The sequence below is a fragment of the Cylas formicarius genome, unplaced genomic scaffold (assembly GCF_029955315.1).
Source record: "Cylas formicarius isolate icCylForm1 unplaced genomic scaffold, icCylForm1.1 PGA_scaffold_12__32_contigs__length_19106922, whole genome shotgun sequence".
NCBI classification, from domain to species: Eukaryota; Metazoa; Arthropoda; class Insecta; order Coleoptera; family Brentidae; genus Cylas; species Cylas formicarius.
In genome coordinates, this window is record NW_026844225.1 from 16,814,215 (window position 1) to 16,836,862 (window position 22,648).

At 35.6% G+C, this 22,648-nt stretch overlaps 3 protein-coding genes across 15 annotated transcripts in view; 1 reads left to right on the forward strand and 2 right to left on the reverse strand.

Moving 5' to 3' along the window:
* Positions 1–15,158, reverse strand: part of LOC132695805 (plasma membrane calcium-transporting ATPase 3) — a 51,564-nt gene extending 36,406 nt beyond the window's left edge. For 6 of the 10 annotated variants that reach the window (XR_009617886.1, XM_060660291.1, XM_060660290.1 and 3 more), the window contains exon 1: positions 10,132–10,453. The gene's annotated coding sequence lies outside the window, so the exon portion shown is untranslated. The other 4 variants (XM_060660285.1, XM_060660284.1, XM_060660289.1 and 1 more) reach the window with 4 other exon arrangements.
* A 1,228-nt stretch (positions 15,159–16,386) lies between these two features.
* LOC132708678 (ralA-binding protein 1) lies at positions 16,387–19,026 on the forward strand. Its single transcript, XM_060681165.1, has 7 exons — positions 16,387–16,560; positions 16,622–16,748; positions 17,132–17,307; positions 17,366–17,627; positions 17,686–17,863; positions 17,916–18,227; positions 18,281–19,026. Exons 1-7 carry the CDS (start codon positions 16,476–16,478, stop codon positions 19,022–19,024), a joined length of 1,884 nt encoding a protein of 627 aa, XP_060537148.1. The 5' UTR covers positions 16,387–16,475; the 3' UTR covers positions 19,025–19,026.
* Positions 19,027–19,059: 33 nt separating this feature from the next.
* On the reverse strand, positions 19,060–22,645 carry LOC132708680 (protein C12orf4 homolog). Of its 4 annotated transcripts, none has more exons than XM_060681170.1 (9): positions 22,380–22,645; positions 22,186–22,331; positions 21,940–22,121; positions 21,664–21,888; positions 21,418–21,558; positions 19,907–20,016; positions 19,490–19,842; positions 19,301–19,426; positions 19,060–19,246 (listed from the first exon to the last, which is right to left on the reverse strand). In XM_060681170.1, exons 1-9 carry the CDS (start codon positions 22,522–22,524, stop codon positions 19,163–19,165), a joined length of 1,512 nt encoding a protein of 503 aa, XP_060537153.1. In that variant the 5' UTR covers positions 22,525–22,645; the 3' UTR covers positions 19,060–19,162. The 4 variants fall into 4 exon arrangements, with proteins under 4 accessions (XP_060537153.1, XP_060537152.1, XP_060537154.1 ...); XM_060681169.1 differs by having other exon boundaries at positions 21,418–21,612; XM_060681171.1 differs by lacking the exon at positions 21,418–21,558.
* Between the last annotated feature and the right edge of the window lie 3 nt (positions 22,646–22,648).

The window sequence follows — 22,648 nt, forward strand, 5'->3', positions numbered from 1 at the left end:
CGGGATATCATCCGTTCGCTCGTTGAACTCCGACTGGAATCCTGCATCCGACTGGAATCCTGCAGACATTGCCTGAAAAACGCTTACTTTATGTACAACGGGAAAATTTACCGACAAATAGATGGAGCAGCAATGGGATCATCTCTCTCACCTGTGATTGCCAACCTCTTCATGATTTACTTCGAAAAGAAAGCAATAGAGAAGGCAAATCTGAAGCCAATACTATGGACAAGATACGTTGATGACGTATTTGTTGTATGGCCTTTTGGCAAGGAGGAGCTTTTGAAATTCCTAGATCATCTGAATTCCATTCACCCAAGGATTCAATTTACAATAGAACTTGAAGAGGATAACAGTCTGCCCTTTTTAGATGTGCACATCACAAGGACCGAAGCTGGCACTTGGAACACACTGTCTATAGAAAACCAACACACACTAATAGATATCTGAACGCTAAATCTCATCACTACCCATCACAGATACAGGCAGTGGCAAATACATTAATTGCTCGGTCCTTCAGGCTCACAAACGAGAGGAACAGAGATAAAGAACTGAAGAAAATTAGTACCTGTCTTCGACAAAACGGATACCAAAGGCGCACCATCGGCAAGGCAATCAGTAAACAACAACAGCCGCAACAGAGAGTACAGGACGAGACCCAACGAAGATCGATCGCTGTCCTGCCATACATCAAAGGGGTTACTGACAAAATCGGCCGAATATTACGGAAACTCGACATATCAACGGCATACAAACCTGACCATACCATAGGAGCAATACTAAGAAACCCAAAACAAAAAATTACTCTGGAAAACCAAGGAGTATACAGTGTAGCGTGCGGATCGTGCAGCCTGACGTATGTGGGACAGACCAACAGAAGGATTTCAGCCAGGCTCGAGGAACATCGTTTAGCCATAAGAAACAAACAAACAACATCTCCTTTGTTTCAGCACCAACATCAGACAGGCCATAAAATTGATTTCGGCACTTGCAAACAAATAGCTAATATTCCTGATTTTAGGACTAGGATTATACGAGAGGCTATCGAAATAGAAAAGTCCGGACACCTCAATACGAGAGACGACGCTCTGCATTTATCCAACACGTGGAGAACGATAATCAAACAGCAGACCGATGCGCAGCAGCCAACGGGGACATCCCAACTACGATCGGGCGAAATTAACAACGCGACAATTCAGGGGGCGGAGCCGCCTCCCCCCACGCACAAGCAGCACCGTTACCATCTCCGGCGCAGAGTATAAATACCGCACGCACCGCCGATAACCTCCCAGTGTTCGAAGTGTTTTCGGAGCGCGAGCATTGAAGATGCCAGGTGAGATTTTGGCGAAACGTCTGCAGGATTCCAGTCGGATGCAGGATTTGCAGGATTCCAGCCGGATGCAGGATTTGCAGGATTCCGGCCGGATGCAGGATTTGCAGGATTCCAACATATATATATATATATATATATATATATATATATATATATATATATATATATATATATATATATATATATATATATATATATATATATATATATATATATATATATATATATATATATATATATATATATATATATATATATATATATATATATATATATATATATATATATATATATATATATATATATATATATATATATATATATATATATATATATATATATATATATATATATATATATATATATATATATATATATATATATATATATATATAACACTATCGCATTTTTTTTATTTTTATATCTAATTAAAATGAACCTTCCTATTAGGAATATCAGCTTGCACATTCATTATTTCGTTAGTATTTGTAACTAGTCATGACTTTAATAGAGAGAAAACGCCTCTTGAATTATTGTGAATTATTTTAAATATTAAAAAATCAATGATACAAAAAAAATCGCAAACGTTTAGGACCAACGAAATATCTTCCAAATAAGCCTACCGATACGCCCACCCAGTTTTGTTAACCCTCGATCAAACACCCGGTATTTTTCAATAGGGAAACATTTCTTTTTATATTCCGCAGATAAAGAAAAACTGGTATCACTTGGAAACTTCCACTTCTCCCGATCATTATCCAGAAAGGGACGCCGGCAAAGCTAATATTTGCCTGGTAATTATTCGTGGAAATTTATAAATTGGCTTTCTATTTACTTGGACGGAAAGTTGAGTCGGTAAAGGTGACTCGGGTTCAGTTTGGCAATTTCCACGCCTTTTCACAACTTGTTTTACCATTCTTATCTTTTACAACCCAGAAACAGAAAACTCGGAATAGATATTTTATTTAAACGTTGAAACAAATTTCGATCGCGTATCAATATGGTTATTACTAGTGAAATGTTGTCAACGCAGACATGACATCACAGGTCACAGGCCTTAATGTTTAAATAGGTATTTACAAGGTCGCCCACAATTATAGTACAACATCGATGCCGGGCAATATAAATATAAAACTCGACAGAACAAGAAAATCTAGGAAAATTTTAATGATACAGTCTGCTGTCGATACAGACTAAAAATAATCATTCTACCTTTATTCTTATCTGTCTTTCGTGTTCATAATTTTACACGATCTTGGTAACTTTCCATTTTATCTTATGATTACGAACGAAATTATGTTGGCACGTCTAGACCTGTGACGATACAAAATCCTAACCACCCACACGTAGGAGACTTTATAAATCAAATTTGAACTTAGCCGTTCTCAGTCATAACAAAATGCCATTTATACGTCGCATTGCGATCGATTGGATAAAGCTTTCGATAAATTTTATTAATCAATAATTACACGTTTCTATTTCTGTTTGTGATTATTGTTTTTTTCTTTTCTGTAGCGTTATTTGAAGAACAGAGAGCGTAAATAGAGTGGATTTTGCCAGATATTTTACGACACCGTGGTTATTTTCTGTACGATAAATCGATGAAAAGATTATTAATACAATACTAAACTTTTATGTTCCGCCATCAAGATTTTATTATTTATCCAGTTAACCTCGGGTTGTTTGCGACTGTAGATGAGAAAATCCAAGACCCATTGTGCGAAGTTGCTCGGAAACATAATTATTATCTACGTTTTTGAGGTCAGATTTTATCTTTCAGAAATTAAAGTTTAGAGTGTTTGTTATTTCGTCTTTTCGAACGCATTACTAATCAGGGTAATTAGCCCCGCGAACGACGACTCGGGGTATAATTGATAACACTGTCGGGTCAAACATTTTTTTTAACAATTCCAACTGCTGCATTAATACGAACAAACGTTCGTACATTTCATTTAGCCGTAAGGGAAATAAATAAAAGCGCAGAATACCGATTCGATGGAAAAAATCCGAATTAAACCGAAAAAAAAAAAGGAAAGCGAAAACGCTTGTCGTCGTTTGAAACGAAATTTATACAAATTGATCGAATTAAACCGAACCAAACAAAACCATGCAAATGATGTGTGTGTGTAGAAAATGTTTGTTCAACATTATAGACTCTGTGCAGGAAAGAGAATTAAATATTATGAGTGTGACTCATTGGCGTGTTTGTGGGATAGGAAAACGTTCCACGGAATAGGATATCACGTGGGCGTGACGCGTAGGTAATACGAAAATAATTGTACCATTTTGGCGGAACTAATATTTTAGTTTTTTTCGAAATTTTGTTTCACTTCGTGTCGATAAACAACAACAACGCGTAAAATAATCCCTTTGGGATTGTTCCGACCGGGTCGTATCAGTGGGGCAAATTTTTATATCGATTAGAGATTTTCAGCGTTCCTAGTCTCTTAGTCAATTAGCCGCTCTATCCTTTAGCAAATAGTCGCAACCGAAGCTTTATAATTCTTGCTACAAATAGATTGAACCAAGCTTTCTCTATCGAATTTCACGAGTGGTGCAGAAATTGATTTTGCCTCGGCCACATACGAATTCTTTCTTTTGGTAACCGAATCACCAAATCGCATAAACCCTCTTTGACAAGATTACGTCTGACAGAAACAAACTGGATATTAGCATTTTCTTAAGGATTTTAGATAAAAAAATAAATATTTATCAAACGTTGGGGGTACACATAATCATTTATTTGTGGCCAATTATTCGAAAGGTTTTTTTTGTCTATAATGAATAACTACCGGCCGTTCAATTCTAGAGTCGAACCATCCTATATAAAATTGAACATTCTAACAACAAAAGGCCGATATTATGATATCGGTTCGATGTTCAATTAATTGGGTTGTGTTATTTTTAACCCTACAGGTTAATGATTTTTTGCGTTCTAGCGTACAGCTACAAAAACCTGCAATGCAGGAATACCACACCCGAAAATAACATTGGCGTTGCGGAATTATCTATAGAACGAAGGGTGGTTTTCTTTAAACGGCCCCGTTTTGAAAACTAAATACGACTCCCTGGAAACATTTACCTTGTCCAATGTAAAAAACATAAAACGACCGCGTAAAAAAGACGCGTTAAATTGAAACAGTCATTTCCCAACTGGGTCGTAACTCAAGATGACAAATTTATATTTCACTAACGTCCGGTGGTCAGAAAAAGACGTGCAAGGGTTGCGTGAAAAATATTTTATATACATATTTACGTTTGAAAATTGTGCTGAGAAATTTTTGAAATAACATTTTCCGTCTTCTGCGCATCAAAGCATATTAAAATTGCAGGCTTACTCTATCGCCAAACAGGGTTCTGAGCAATCTGAATGACTAGATTTTCCCTGCTTTGCAGGTGACATGTTATAGATAATCTTCGTAAAATAATAATAGAAAAAAACATTAGCAAACAAAAATTACCCACCAGTCGGGAATGATTAAATGAAAACCGTACGGGGCTACAAAATTAAAATTTATTTATTTATTACCAATAAAAGAGAACGCAGCGCAAATTTTATTGCACTCAGAAATTGCATTATCGATTTTTTGGCAAGCCAAATTTAAACAAAGTACGCGAAATTTCTTCCCCTTTGAATTACGTAGTTTTTAAATTACAGTGTAAAAAGGGAAAAAAGGCAAGTTCGGAAATGCGTAATTTCCAAAATTAACACTGTTAAAGATTAAAAAAATAAGGGTTTCTTATCATTTTCTTTGGTGATAAGTTTAACGACTCAAGTGTCAAAAAGTTATACTTTTAGTGGCTCGTTCAACGTAAATAACAAAAATTGCAAAAAAAAAGTAATTTGCCTGATCTTTTTTTACCATTATCATCAATTATCATTTTAAATGGGCCCAATTGCAAAAAGCCGTTTCTTAAAAAACATGACTCAATGTATCTTGGAAACTAAGGATTTCTGAACATTTATAAGAACTTTTTTTTTTCTTTTTTTTTTTGACTGACTCCATCCCAGCCACTTTTTTAGATTCTACATTGTATTTTTCAAAAAGGGAGGTTCGAGATGAGGTGACAAAATTAACTTTTACATCACGTCGCGCACTGGCTAATTTTCAGTGCATAATTTGCGTCACAACCCATCTATGTCAAAAAACCCATCATAAATATGCATATACATTGGCGCGTCCTCTTCACATTCATTCGTTAATTTCGTTAAATTAGTTTATTTATAAACTTCATTAAATATAGCATAACCCGCGGTGACGTCAGATATAAAACAGCATGCACGTGGGTATTTTCTTCTCGTAGACATAAGGTGAGCGAGCGATGACAAAACATCTTATCGTTCAGGTTATATTGGAAACCAGGGTCGCCATTGCTATTTTCATTTCGTTATTTATCGATTTACGATGTGCAAAACGTAATGTGTTAAAAGGATTTATAAAATGCGTGCTTTTTAAATAATAACCAACAAATAAAACTCACCAATAGTTTCCAAGTAAATTTGTGTGTGTGTGTGTCTTAATGGAGGCGTATGTCAAAAATCTAAAGTTATTATTAAATAGTTGTTCGGTATAATCTTGCCCTTATCTTAAACAAACGGGAAATCAATTAACGAATCGTCGATTCGTTCTCCAGTAGCAAAGCGATAGTAAAATCGCGATTTATTTTTGGAGCATAATTGTATACCCACACACGCGTATATACAAGAAAAATCTGCACCCAACATCAGGAAAACCATTTACAAAGCAACACTAAAATAACATAAAAAATCATAAATTACCCGAAACTACGGGCATTTGAAAAATCAACAAACATTTATTACTGAAATTTCTCTAAAATAATGAAGCAACACCTAAAAATATAATTTCAACGATTGCAAAGCGCGGAACGGAAACATGCAAATCTAGCAATAAACGCCTTAGAATGAATCGATTTTTCGCGCCGACAGCTCTAGAATTTTATTTAGAGTTTAATTTAGCGTGTTTACTTGTTTTTTTTTTGTTAACGGCGGCCCCGATGCATAGACTATAGGGCGGCCCTATTTTCGGACGTTCTAGCTAGAGCGTGCATGGTGACGACTTTATATATTCCCGGGGATCGATGAAAATGCTTACAGTGACGTCACCTCCTCACCGGAGGCGAATCCTTTGACACACGTTTTTGCCTTTTCCTCCATTCGTTTTATTTTCACCCCTGGTTTTCTTGATTTCTGCACCGAAAAAATCCTTGCAGCACAATTACATAATTTTTTTTCTTTTCTTTTAAATTTAGCGCAAATGTATTTTACTAAATAGATAAATTTTGACTTCAATTCAATTATAACAGTGTTGTAATACAAATTTACTGCACCATTTCAAGTATTTCTTCAGTCTTTCAAATATACAAAATGTTACGTGAAGATGCTAATCTGTAATTTGAAACAATTCAACCACGTGTTCACCATTGATTTTTGCATGTTCAAACACAAGATTGTCGAAGTTTTCCATTTTCTATTGTAAATAAATTATTTTTAACACCGAAAGACACTTACTCACACTTACTCGTTCAAAATGGGCATTACCAATTTACCAATCAGTATAAGGACTTTAGTAGATCAGTGCATTCCAATAATTTCGATATCTAGAACATAATGTGGTACCACCTGGAGCCATTTTCACTATAATTTGCTTGAGAGATGAATCTATTAACATTTTGCGAGTTACTTATTTATACAGGTATTAAATCGTTTAAATATACGAAAAACTTAAATTGTACATGCTGCTACGTCGATGAAAATTTATTTTTACAAATCTTCTGGATTCCTCAAGATTAACTGAGACTCGTCAACGAAACGCCAACAAATCCAAGTTCCATTTGTCAACAAGCGACGCAGTTATAAATATTTCATTTACTCTTACGAATTTTAGAACATTTTTTCCCACATTTAATTAAAAATATGATAAATTTTCCATAAATGTATACAGAATGTTTGGCGTAGGGATGGCCAACTTACTGGGCGTATTGATACGCAAAATCCAAAAATATTATATTAATAATATTTTTTTTCAGTAGTATTTGTAACTAATTATAACTTCATTAGGACAAGGATGCCTTACAGACCAAAAACACAAGAAATAAGTTTGAGAAATATTTTTGTAAAAGCTGCATAAGGGCAAATGTCAATTTTAAATTCAGAAATACACAAGTTTGACGATAATTTTGATATTTTACATAATCAATCAAAAAGCAAAAAACTAAATCTGCTGGAACCAATTGGATTTAAATGCCTCTCTATTGTTAAATTTAAATTTGTAACCCTACACTGGTAATTAAAAAAAACTATTAGTACGTGTTTGTAGGTGTGGGAATATTGTCATATTTTGTATTTGAGAAAGGTGCCGCCGAAACAGCTGTCAAAGTAATAAATAACTGTGAAAAATCACATTTTTTGTTCTAATTTAATTGTGTAAAAAATGTTTGGTTTCATATAGTTAATTTCATAGAACTTTTTTCTGTACGAAAACTGAAAATAGAACCTTAAAAACTAACGTCGTATATTTTTGTTCGGTTTTTATTTAAATTTTTTAAATGCCGTACACGTTTCGCATTGCCAATGGGACTCGTATATCGTGAAACGACAAAGACAAGAGTAACCAGAGGGAAGGGTGTAGAATCTGAACTAGTGATAAATTATTCGGCACGTATTTAGCAAGCCCGATGGATGTAAATTAAATTTCCGCGAAACGGACGAGCTAGTTTGAGTATTTTATACTTAACGATCGGGATCAAACGACTATTTGCGTGTTTATCGAATTTTTGTTCGTATACCATCCTACGTCATAGTATTCTACAGATAAATCATGAACTAGAATCATGAAAACTTCTTTAAGACTTAGAAACTAGACGAATGGTCCCGAAAATAAGCTGAATGTATTAAACCAGAAGTAAAATCAATGTATTCACAACCACCACTAAGTGGGCAAGATCTAGCATAAGTCCATCGTTTGCGAGTAGGCCACACCAACATATCGTGAGGGGCATACAAGCTCTATCCTAAGTACAATATGGAGATACGGTTCTAAATGATAATTAACGAAAAAATTTGCAATATATGAAAGAAAGAGGAGAGACAGAATTTCAATAAATATTTCAGTGATAAAATCAACTAAACTTTTTTCTTTGAGCGTTTAAGACAAATTTAAAGAAAACGCTTTATTGAAGTATCCGTGTAAGCAAAATAGGATAGAAAAAAGTAAAAAAGAATCAAGTTTGTCGGATTTTTTTGGAAATTGGCACATTTGCAGAAAAATGGCCAAATTTTTAAATAGTTGTTATAAAAATTGTGAATTTTGACCAGCAAGTGTTTTATTTTTGACGCAGGATCAAAATTTGCCAAAACTTAAAAATGTTCAGATGCGATGCGGACTTAAGTGGTATATGTGACAAAACAGAAACTTTGCTTGCTTCAACTTGCTTAACCTTATTGGAATAGCGGGAATTACACCGAAGTAACATATAAGGAGAAATTAGCCAGTTTTATTTTTTAAATTTTATTTACTTGCGGAGTAAACGATTCACACATTTTAACCATTTTCCCAGATATTTATTAAAATACTTGCTTATACTCCCTCAGAAGAATAAAAATAACCTTCATTGGCTTTTAAATTTCGTCTTTGTCGAGCAAAATTTGGTATGAAAAAGGTAAGTATTTTCTAGGTGGTTTCCCTCTCGGAAATAGGCCTCTACCGGAAAAATTAAATTCGCTATGTGCAAGACAGTCGAGGCTAATGGAATTAAACAAATAAAAATAAAAAAAATTAACGGAGAACCCTTAAATATAACCGGAAAAATCTGCAACGGCTATTTTCCGGTTTATTTCGGTTTGTGCTAGATTGCCGACGTCAGGTATAGATTATGGCGTCAGCTTTTAATTTGGGATTTTGTCAATTAAATGATAAATAATATAAATAACCGGGGTTGTCTTCGTTCGAAAAATTTCATTATGGGATATTCATGATTTTAAACCGTTCGACCAGCGGGGATTAAGGATACGATGTGAGAATATCGATTAATCTGAGCGAATATTACAATAACCGTGTGCGAATAACGTAGCTCAGAGCGACGCAGAGTTGTTATATTACGAAAATATCCATCTAGTTGGAAGCCAGCGGTCAATGCAATGCACGTTATTTATAGAAAAAAATATATATATGACAAAATAGTTTTTGGTGTGAATAGAAAACGGCAACTAAATTCTATACGCGACTCGCGGTGTGCGTGCGCGCGTGTATGTGTGCGTATAAAAGCGGCATTTTTTTTCAATTGTTTAACGAATCCGCGCGATTCCTTCGCAATTAACGTTATTTATAAATAAAATCCCTGGTTGGTCTGACATATATTTCGCGATTATGCGAACGAATCACGCGTTTAATTTTAAATCGCACACCACCAAGGTTATGTTAGGTATACACCTGACGTTTTATTGTTAAACAAAAATACAACAAAACGGGCTTTACATTATCAACGGAAATAAAATGTTGCCGCCACGCCGAGGGGCGGAGGCGGAGGTTTTTATCTATTTTGATGTTGAGTCATATTTTACTCAGGCAAAATGCCGGACGTGCATTAAAATCGCCGAGATTTTCGGGCAGCGCGCGTCGAACTATTTATTTCGGGGTTTTGGAGTTTAGTTTTTTCGGCCGTGGCCCATCCCGGTCGTGGATTGAAACGCGGACGACGTGACCCAATTTTATTTCGCAAGGATGGCGGCGTCGAAACGTTCTTACTTCTTGCTAAAGAGCGGAAGGCACGGTACTCACTTTTTAATTTGGTCCAATATGTTTGCGGCTGCGGTAGTTGGTCGCCCCGAGCCTTGTCTAGTCCAGCGGCGCACAGTTGTGGGGTCAGGTTAACATTGGTCACCCCCGAAAATGTGTCTGAAGGCGGCCAAAAAACGACTTAACCGGACACTTCACGCGATGCACACAACTATTCGCTGCTTTCGGCCTTCTCTCCCTTGCAGCCGTCTTTCTGATTCTGCTTCGAATTCGATGTGGGCTCCGCCACACTGACAGCGCCAGCCGCCAGCTCGTTCCTCTGCGCTGTCGCTCCGTACCGTGCCTTGCCTGCTTTCCTGCTTACCCTTACCTTCGCTCGGGCATTAGTTGCCTAGCAGGACGCCAGAGGCGCGACCGCCGGCACCGCGCGCTTTTAATTTAAGCTGACGTACGCCGCTGAATTATGATATAGAGTCGCCGGGAAAATCGTAATCTTGTTTCTTTTCCGATCGTCCGTTTTTGGATTGTCACATTCTATTTGCCCCCGCGGCGATAACATTTTCGCGATGTTTTCATCGGAGTTCCCGAAAGTCTCGCCGGTTTCGGCCAAAATTAGACCCGGTCTCGAACTCGGAGGTTTTATTGGACGAAATCGACTAAAAGTCGAAGCTTAGAAAACCGCGCCAAGGACCGATCGGCACTTTAGGCAACCAGAGATACAAGCGAACGCAATAAATTTGCAGTAATTTTTTCACATACTAGTAAAGTGTGTCTCAAAGTATATCGTCTCGGCTTTTATCGGATCTTCCCCCAAAATGTAATTTACGACCTTATTCGTTGGTAAGGGACAACAAAGGGGCGAGTCAGGTACAGCATCACTAATTTTCCGAAGAAGCTTTTCAAGAAACCTGCCGGAATTAGTGGACAATACTAGACAAGATATGATAAGAAAGAAAAAGGAAGCTAGAAGAATAATTATTAGTCGAGCCACCATCCACAGTTATTTGTAAAATGGGATTTACCGCAAAATAGGCAAAAAAAAAACAATTCGTAATGGAATCTCACGCACACTTGGATACTTGGTTACCTTTAAGAAATTAAAAAGTACATAGATAGGCAAACATGTACAATTTATCCAGATGACACTTGGTTCGATATATACGATACAGTATCCAAGGGATGCGTTGACTGCAGTAAAAAATGTCAAGCAAAAGCAGCTTCAAATAAATCAGAAGAGGGATTTCATTTTCCAAAGAAACTTGCACAGTCTAATGCAATACGTTTTATCAAACTCCTGGATTCCTCCTGCGTTGCGTTTTGTTGACTTGAAATATAACATCAAAACCAGATTTACCACTTGTCCAAAAATATCTCAACCTCTTAGATCCGTCAAAGACAAAATTCCATATGCATAGGAGGCAAAGAAGAGCACGGACGAAAAATGTCAACTAGGCTCAAAGAACATGAAAGAGTCTTAAGACAAAGACCAATAAAATCATCAGCAGTTGTCGACCACAATCACAAAACCGGATATAAAATTTTATTTGATAATACGAAGATTCGTACATGCAATCAATTCTTCTACCAACTAAAAATCCGAGAGTCTATAGAAATCTATAATCTTAACCGCGACTCAGGGATATGGGAATCAGTCATCTGAGATGGTATTAATGCCCCTCATTTAACTCCGTCCCTCACAAACAATATAAAAGCAGGTACAGAGTAAAACGCGAGCCAGTTTCAGTCAAGCTCTGAAGAAGCCAACAGGATGATTGGCGAAACGTCAGCAAGTTCGAGTCAACAAACACCAACGCAGGAGGAATCCAGAAATTTTGTAAATAGTAAAAGGGTATATAAAAAAATTTAAATTTTAAATTGGCATTAATTAAATTTAAATTAAATTGTTTATTGTGTTTTTCTCGGATGTTTGGCGAAAAGTTAGCTTGGCTTGACTGCGAAATTATCTATCACAACGCCTGCTACAAAAGGCCCAAATTTCATTAAGTACAAAAAACTGAAATTCAAGGATGATTTTGATTTTGAATCCAGTTGGAAGACAGGGCAACTTTTGAAAGTGTTAAATTCATATTTTATTGTTCTGTTAAGCTGAAACTGTTTCAGTTAGACTCTGAAGAAGGCAACAGGATGATTGGCGAAACGTCAGCAAATACGAATTATCAAGACCCGACGCAGGAGGAATCCAGTAGCCTGTGGAAGTTTCTTTGAACAAACAAATGAATCTGTTTTACGTCTTCCTCCATATTATTTGTGACAAATCAATTAAGTTCCGAGTGCAAAAAATTTAATTTGAAATCTACCTATTAAGAGCTGGAAAGTGCAGCATAGGATTTTGAAAGCAAAAAAAATCGTTCTTATTTAGGTAATTATTGATAACCTGTACAAATTGAGTGTCATAATTTTAGAATACCTTAAAATTTTAATTTGAAAATGTACATTGCGAATTACTGGACTATTAAAAAACCGAATGGCAGAAGCAACACCAGCCGATCGTGAAAGTAAACTTTAGCGTTAATTTTAAAGCCCGTAACAAGAAATCGAACGAGAATTCCTCGCTTTGATAAAACGATTCGTTGGCCTCATTTTCAACGGTTGATAAGTAGCTATATATATTATACCAGTGCATCGAACATTTACAGTTGATTTAGATTTTGACTGAACTTGAGTAACGCGTATTCCGTATTATATCCAAACGCATTTGAATCGATGTTTTCTCTCAAACGAATGCCCCATCGAATTACGTAAAGAAAGCTCGGCGTTTGAATTGTAACTTTAACTAAAAAGGGAAGAACGATACGATCCAGGAGACCGATTTGACGCGATGTTGTTATTTAGGAATTTGCAATGTAAAGCTAAAACAGCATTAAATATTTTACGGGCGATAAATTTCTTCAGACACGGCGGCGGAAAATACGGGCTTTCATAAAAATGTTCTCTTTACTTTGACACTTTTACTGTTGATCCGGTTTACCGACACTGAAAACTGTTAAATACCTGTCATAAAAATTGCTTCTCTATAATAATTTTAAAAGCGTTTTAGAGGGCGAAGATCGCAGCGGGGAAGCGATAGGTATCGCTTGGATCAAGCAAAATAATTCCGAATTTCCATTCCGTTTTTAAAAACAAAAACGTTTTACCATCAATTATTGCTCTCTTGTCGCGCAATAAACGGAAACTGCGCTTTATACGGGTTTAAAATAGATACCTCAAAAATTGTTTTATATGCGAATCGGATATCGTGCTAAAAGGCTGTTTGTATACCTATATGTTCATTTTGTCATCGTCGTGAGAATTCATTGACTCTCGCGCGCCTACATTTGTTTAATATTTGCATTGCATATAACAAATCTAGAAAAGGGAGTAAAAAGTACGTATACAATGCGACAGTCTCTGCGTATTTATTTATTTGCTTTACGATTTTGTTATAAACCCAAGAACGTGCATGTTTTGCATTTTTTTTTTATATTAAATACCTACGCGCATAAAATGTTAATTCTGTGTCATGGCGATTGACGTGAAGAATGATAAAAGTCAAAGGATTAAGAAAAACGCCTAAGTTACTATAATACCATAAACATTTTATTTATTGCATATCCGCAGTAAATAAATGTGATATTTACTGATCGTTACGGTTCTCATCCACATCCAACGCAAAATTTTAATATTATATTTATATTATATTATATCTATATAGGAATTAACATAATTTTTGGATGTGAAAGAAATGTTTTAAGCCACGTTTCGGTGGAGTGTTTTCGGTCATACTAACCTCCGCCACTGGCCGAAAAAAATCCTGCTAGTAGAGCCGAGTCTTCCCTAATCGACAGGGTTCCTGCACAGCCTGCTGGTTCGTCGTCGTGCCGCTACTGAACCGGTCCAGAAAGAATGCAGACGACGTCGCCATGCCAACCGACTGACGCCAGCGGACGCCCTCTGCACAGTCCACCACGAATTAACCCCTGAAACATAATAATAATCTCTCAAATCATATTTTTCCAAAAATTGACCGTTCATACAGTGCGACCTCGATTATCATCATCCGTTCAGTAAGAAGACTGTATAACGATCTATGCAAGCACCTGTTGTATGCGAGATGTTCAGGGGAATCGCGCACAGCATATTTTTCAAATAAATAAGTAGACACTGATCATTAATTTAATCAAAAAGATTTTTATATAAGATGGTACACGGAGATCGTAAAAATTAAATTTACTATCGTCGTGGAGAAAGCAAAATTCAACAATCAATTGAGGCAATTGAGCTGCAGTCTGGTCTTGACCGCTTGACCTTTGCAAACAAACTGACGAATTATTGAACAAGTTTTTCGTCATACCAGACGCACAGGATTTGTTATTTACTCGAAATAGCTAATTTGGATTTGATGGGGAGCGCAAATCTACGCTTTGAAAGCTCGTATGTATGTATGTATTAATTGTATAAGTACAACGCCGCAAAAACTTGCATCAAAATTGATTTTTATAAGGCCTAGAGGTATAAATATAAAACATAATACGTATAAGTGAGCATTCTATATTCACGGAGAAAAGGGTGCATGCATTTAATCGGCCGTGGATAATGAGACGTTGCCGCTTAAACTTGAATTTCAAAACAAAAAAAAAACTCTCAAATTTTATTTATCGCGGTCGTCAATATTTACGGGGGATTTTTATGGTTGCTTTTATCGATTCATTTAATAAGTATTTTCCGGGTCATTCAATTAGAAGACACCATAAACTGCGTTAATATGAAACAACTAAATGAATTGGACGTGGTGAGTCATACGAGAAATCGATTTCTTAAAGTGATCTACTTTCTGAAAAATTTGGCATTTACCCTGACGATCGGAGTAATGCATGCTCTAGTTCTCATGCGACAGAGTCTATACAATGCGATAAAACACCAATTAAATTCGAAATAAATGCACTACCAATCAGGGAAAATATAATCACTACATAACTGCCAAATGATTATTATATTAATATTACCGTGTCTGTGAGAGGTACGAAAACCTAAATGAAACGAGCAAACTATTCAGAATGTGAAAATACGTTCGTAAATGTTCGGTCTTTGGGGTATCAATAAAAAAGCCTTTTCACACCGTAACCAGAGGCAACCGGTTGACCTTGTCTGATAAACCAACCGTATGTAACCAACTGATCATCGATCAAATCACATCCATTTCATGCTAAAGGAGAATAATCCAATTTGAAATTGAATATTAAATAAAGCTTTTTATCATTTAGTTTTAATTTATTAAATTAAAATTGATGTTTTAATTTGGTGGAGTTTTAATTAGTAAAATTATCAATTTGTTATTACAACCACAGGGATGTCAAAATGACGTCATTGTCAAGTCAAAAGCTTAAGCGATTTGTCGGTGACGTCTTATTGACGTTTTAGATTTGCCTCGGAATAACATAATAGTACATTATGCAACAAATGCGGTAAACGGCATTTGGCTCACGAGTATATTTGATACGAGAGGAGCGCAACGGAGCGAGTGTTTAAACGAATGACTTAAAAAATTTACCGAACGTGTTGTTTTTGGGTACATTTACGCAAAAGAACACGAATACATTCCCTGACATGACCGTCAGAATTGACAAACGTCAAAATTCAAGGCGTGCGAAATATCTCCGAAAACATCCGATTGCTCGCAAACTCGTGCGGTAAAAGCCCGGAATTGTCCGAAGTGGCGCGGATCCGCGGGAAATGAAACTGACGCGATAAAGTGACGCTTCCCGCACGGTAGATCGGTGTGTAATTAGGTATTTCACAGGCGGGAGTAGAAAATTAGTGCCGTAAAATTATTAATTAGTTTTATATCCAGAAATATTGTCAATGGGAGGCATTGCAAAAGTAAGATAAAACTATGTTACGTCAAGAGTAGGGACTTTTTTGAATTAAAACTAAAATCTGTGAATTTCATGATCAATTATGGGACGTTTTCAAGAGCGCTCAAAGTCGTATTTTTGTTTTATATAATATCTAAATAGTTTTTGGTTTGAAAAGACGATAATAAGTTGATTTGTATAGTTCAGTACTTTACCCTTCGAGGTTATGTTTAATTTCTAGGACACTGGTTAATAATAGTAATTAATAATAAATATGAAATAAAAATCTTAAATTGCCAGAATAAATGTCAATTTAAATTTAGCGCGTTTCTTAAATTTGTTGGTCTAAGTCGCTACTTCAAAGTTTCCTTTAAAACTGAATTTTCGACTCTCTTCACTCACTCATAGATGGCACAAAATTTTTATAATCGCCGTACGTCTATGTATGTTAATCTATCGCTTGACAGCACCTATCATGTGTTTGGAATGTGTACACAATAAGTTAAAATGTAAATATTTTTTTAACATTTAATTATGGATTTCGACAGTCCAGACGTAATGAAAGATTTTCCCGGATTGTATTCATCCGACTTGAAAAAGAAGGGCAATGATAGCGATTGTACGTATTACCACGTAGATAAGATTAGATCTGTTATTTACTTAACTGTATTTGATTTTAGATAACGATGAGACCGAAAAATGCAATAAAAAAGAAATGCTCATAGGCAAGAGGAAGGAAAAAAAGGACAAAAAGGATAAGGATAAGGGTTATGCCGCCCTAGAAGGAGAAAGTTCTGATGAAGCTAGGTACGTACATTTACACATTTCCTTATGTTCTGTTATGGAGGTCTCAAAATGATTTCCAAAATCGATTCTAATAATTTATAGACAACTGTGGTATTTAGTCGTTTTTCTAATATTTTTGATATATTACAATTACATAAAACTTTCTTGTTTGACACTGATAATGAAAGTGTCAAAAAAATAGTGTTAATTATTAATATTAATATAAAATATTACTTTTATTTATTACTCACTTTTATTTACTACATACACTCTTTTTTAATACTTTCTACAATGAATATTTTTCCGCGCGTCTCCATTTAAAAATTTTGGTAGGCTTAATATAAAAAATATATAATTTTAATTATATACATATATACATTAAAAGCAGTTTCTTCATTCACCAGTGCACAGAAGTCCAAGAAGTCTAAGGCATTTAAATTTACCAAGTCAAAAGATAAAGAAAAAAGGGATAAAGATGAAAGCAGCAAGAAAAATCGCCAAAAGAAGGATGAAAAAGCTTCTAAAACTAAAAAAAGATATAAACCAAAACATTCCTTAGAAGAAACCATTGATATAGCAGGTAGGATGAAATTCTAAGCAAATGTAAAATTATGATTTAATATATAATTCGATTCCAGATGCCCTCCCAATATTTGGTGTAAGTTTAGATCTGGCAGTTGAAAGAGGAAAATGCCATGATGGAATTGCCATACCATTACCAATTCGAGAATGCATTGATTATATTGAAGCAATGGGTTTAACATTTGATGGAGTATATAAAATTAGTGGCCCCAAAACAAAAGTGTCACAAATAAGAAAAATGTATAATCATAGGCAAAACGTAAAACTCGCGGATTATGATATTCCCACTGCAACTAGTCTTTTGAAAATGTTCTTAAGGTGGTATCACCAATAGATGTAAATTTTGATTTTTTTTTTCCACTTTTGATTTTTGTAGGGACCTCCCTGAACCCATATTCACAAATGAACTAATAATTCGTTTTGAAGAAGCTGGTGCCATATTAAATTTTAATACCAGAGAAAAGCATTTGAAGAACCTGGTTGATGTGCTGCCTCCATTGAACAAGCTTTTATTGTCGTGGCTTATAATTCACTTGCACAATGTTACTTTAAAGGTGAAAAAGATTTTTTTTACTATACTTTATACAATAGATATGTTGTTTTTAGGAGCATATGAATAAAATGAATAAACAAAGCATTGCTGCTGCTTTAAACCACACATTCCACGTATCATCTAGACTTTTACAAGCGCTAATTCATCACAGCAAAGCTTTGTTTCCCAATACAATAATCACTAGGTATATACCTCCTTTAGAATCTGGTACATTGTTGCCTGACAAACCGCATTTAATTGAAGTGGAATTGGCCAAATTAGAATCTCTCTTGAACCAAATCCATCAAGAAATGAACATTGGATTCTTCTCAAAAACTAGGGAAGAACATCTGTGGGAAGTTCAAAGGGTCACCACCGAATTGAAGGTAGAATGTTAGCACTTATGTCTTCCATCGCATATGATTCATATTTTTTTAAGAGGAAATTGAAGAAATTTCAAAAAAGCAAGGACACTTCATCCATTAACTCGTTGTCAAAACAAAGCGAGAAATCTTCACAAGAACCGGACACTGTTGGGTTTGAAGATGCGAACGCTGAAGGTGATGTTAATGAAGACGAATCTAAACAATTCGCAAATGATTCGACAATTGAAAGAGTTGTAACAGAACAGATAAATCCCAGTACCAGCGAACAAGCGGCAGCTTCCGAAGTACCGGAAGACGCAACTGATTTGATTCACTCCAACAATCCAGGTCAAAAAATTGAAATTGAAGAGCACGAAGATGAAGAGGAATACAGTTACGATTCGGATGATAGCTCGACAGACAGTGAAATCCTAGAGGAATATTTATATTTCGACGAGAAATTTGTGGTTTTGCGATTTAAAAATACCATGTTGAAATTACTGATCGAGCAGCTAATGGAGGATATCAATTACGAGAGGAAGGATATCGATGAATACCAGCAGAAGATAAACGGAATTTTGCAGGAAACTCGGCCGATAAAATGTGCAAAAAAATATCCCAAAAATCCAAACAGCTTTGCGCAAGTACGCAATTTGTTGGTGAAAGAAAACCAGATGCTTCAAATTAAGAAAATGAATTTGGTCAGAGAAATCATGGAACAGAGAGAAATGTGTGCCGATTTGACCGCCAGAATCAAATGGGCTCTAAAAGATACAAAAGAGCAAAAATACCTGCAGTGTCAGCAAATTACCGCTTAGTTTTTGTAAATTGTTGTCAGCTAGATGGGAAATTAAGAAAACAAGTTTAAAAGCAGCGACGTTTTATTCCGTCTTAACATTAATTATCGGGTATACCTAAAGGAAATGAACATATTTGTTTTTTTTATTTTAAACATCCTATTTTAGAATTTTCGGGTTGCTTTCCTTGAATATCCTAGGCAACATTTCGGTAAGTGACGCAAAAACGGCGTGAGAAATGCCCTAAAAAATTTAATTAAATAATATTTTTCCTTTAAGTTTGAGAGTTTTGCTTACTTGCGGCAACATGAATTGTAAGTTTTTCAAATCGGACCCGCCCCATGACGCCATTTCTATCATGAAGCCTTTAACACATTTAAAAACCAGCTCGGCGCGTTTCTCGCACCAAGAAATAGTCATGTCCTAAGATAAATATACGAAAAAAAAAAAAATTAAATGTGGTGATTGAAAGAAAAGTCGCCTTACTTCGGTCATATCGTATTGAAGAAGCAGTGGTATCGTGAGGGAAGTGACGTCATTAGAGCATGCGGTCTTTAATATGTGTCGCAACCCCAAAACAACCGGATGTCTGCTGTTTATATCGCTTCCTCGCAAACTATCATCGGAAACTATGTGAAAAATTACGTGAACTTGCGCCAAGTTGGAATGTTTCGTCATATAAAAATCGCCAGGTTGCAAAAGTTCGCTATTTGCATTTCTATTGGTTTCCCCTCCGTTTTTTTTTAAATACTGCTGCACTTCGTTTGATATGTGGTTTAGTTGATCGTCGATATGAGGAAAATGAAATTCTGTACTTCTCTGACACATTTCTTGAAACTCTAAAACAATTCGATGAGCAAAAAAAAAAAAAGGAATACACAAAATTTTGGATTATATGCTTACCTTGAGTTAAACGCGACCCTATTTTGTTGTCCGTCATTAAAACTAAACCCGAAAGATCGTTTGAATACAAACCGAGAGCAGTTTGTAATATCTGGGGAGTCGGTTCAGATCTAAAAACTCAAATCAATTTTTCCGTCATGATTTTTTTCATAGGTGTAACACTCTTGGACAGCAAAAGCCACCACCTTGATTTAGTGAAGGATTAGATTATTAGGAGAATACCCATATTTTAATTTAATGGTTCTTAATTTCCGCCATTGCTATTCCTCTAAATTTAGATTACTAAAAAGGACCCTTAGGAAAATAGCATGTCTCAATAAAATTTACAGTAGTAAGGCAGCATATTATATAATTAATCCAAATATCACTCAATCGAAATAGTATATTATTTGAGTCACTATTTTATTTGGCACGGGCGGAGCGATTGTTTATTAAACGAATTACATAAAAAGTTTATCACACGTGTTGCATACTATAATTTTTCTACGACCGTTAATTTTTGGGTACATTTTTGCAAACGGCACGGATACATTTACTGACACGACCGTCAAAATTCAAGCGGATTCCGATTATCCCGAACCCATGCGGTAATATCCCGGAAATGTCCGAAGTGGCTCGGATCCGTGGGACAAGAAACTCACACGGTAACGTGGCGCTTCCCGCACACTAGATCGCTGTATAATTAGGTATGTTTTCTACTCCCTTCTGTAACATACCTAATTATACACGGATCTAGTGTGCGGGAAGGGTCACGTGAGTTTCTTGTCCCACGGATCCGAGTCACTTCGGGCATTTGTATAGTATAGTATGCAACACGTTTGTTAAATTTTTAAGTCACTCGTGTATTGAACTCGCAACTTAAAGACAGTTTACCGCACTTGTTGCATAATATACTATTACAGAAGGGAGTAGAAAAAGCAATAACTGAAAATTCATGTATGTGGTCTCCTTTTTTTATTATTTGTCCCAAACAATCTTGCCAATTTCTATTTTTTACCGCGCAAATTGTGTTGCAACAGAAATAAATGGGTGGGTCCAGTCCAACTTTTAATTTCCCTACATGCATCATCAATCGAAATTAACCAATAAGTAAGAATGTTGCGGTAAGGCGAGCTGCCGCGGCATTTCTTTCGATTTACGAAGCACGGTTCTTTTTTGTGTGGACATAAGGTGTTTACGTTCTCCTAGGCGTTATTGGTTCATCATTTTCCCAATCCCAGGCGAATGAGTAGTAGTAGTATTGCAAATTTTCCAATAATCCCTTAGTTTAAGAAATATAAAATCAAACTTTACCATGCGATTTAAGTTTTCAAACCTCTAGTGGTATTTCTTTTTTAATGCGTACATCAAAAAATAAAAACTGTTAAAAATGATTGTTTACGTTAGAAAATTAAATAAAAGTTTTATTGCTGATTCATTTGATCTGTAAATTAAAAACGCATTGTAATGGCTCCTTTCCACCAGTGTTCAACCTGATAATTTTATGTTTTAAAAAAACTCGGAATACGTACAATTCCTCCGCATCCTGAACAGTGCAAAGATCCATCACATTAGCAGATAAAATTCGAATGTTATGCATTTGTTTTAACTGAGAACCTAAGTGTATGGTAAAACTTTCTTCCAAGATTCCCGCATTCATATTATCCATATTCCTATTATGAGTGTTTGATGTAAATGCGTTAAAAGCTGGTGGTGTCAATGGAGAACTTAAAAGATAATTTAGAACAAAAAAAAAAAACGATTCCGGCGATAAATACCTTGGTGCGGGAAGTGACGAAATTGCTTGGTTTTGCTCAACCATTTGCATTATCCATTCCCTATATTCGCGTCGCTGGGCTTCTTTAATAGTGTCCAGTTCGCTTGTCAATCGACCTTGAAGCAAGGAATGGGTTTCATAATGTTTCGCAACCAAGTCATTTATTTTAGATTCCGTCATGCCTTTTTCTAATTTGTCTACTGCTTGGTTCATCTCTTGACTTTGCCTTTAAAAATTATTCTAGATATTTATTGCTTAAAAAAAATAAGTTTCTTACTTTTCAGATAATTTTTTTATCGAAGCGTTTTTCTCTTCTGTTTTTTCCCGCACAGTTTTAGAATACATGTGCTCTAATTGCAACATTGTTTCCAGTGCGGGTGAGTGCACTAATTTATGGTAGGCGATAGCAAATAACTCTTCATCTGAGGCGCATTTTTTTTCGCCAAATTCTACCATTTCCTTTAAACACTCATTTGCACCTTATTAACATCAAACGCGATACGCAATAGAAATCGAAATTTACCTCTCTCATAACTTTTTCCCAATCCTTTATGATATCGTCTACATTAATTTCATGATTTCGGGCTTTATTGATGAGTTCATGCGTGGTTCTTTGAAAATATTCCTTAGTTCTATCTTCAATAAACTCTTTCAAATTAATTTCAAGAGCTAAAAATTTAAATTAGTAAGGATAGTAGGTTGCAAAAGTGGTCGGACCTTCTTTTGCGTATATTGGTAGATCATGTTTTATCAACAAATACTGTGCAAGTTCTTGTATTGAATTTTCATAGGGTATAGTTATGGGATGATGGAATCCATATATAGCATCTGAATACGTATAGGAACTAGTAACTTGGCTCATTTTATTTGAGTAAACTCAAATGCTGATTTTTTCACTTTAAATGAATAGGACATAACCCCACTTCTTCTTTTAGATTCGCTTCTTCCCAATCCAGTGGGAGAAATGGAACAATAAGGACAAAAGT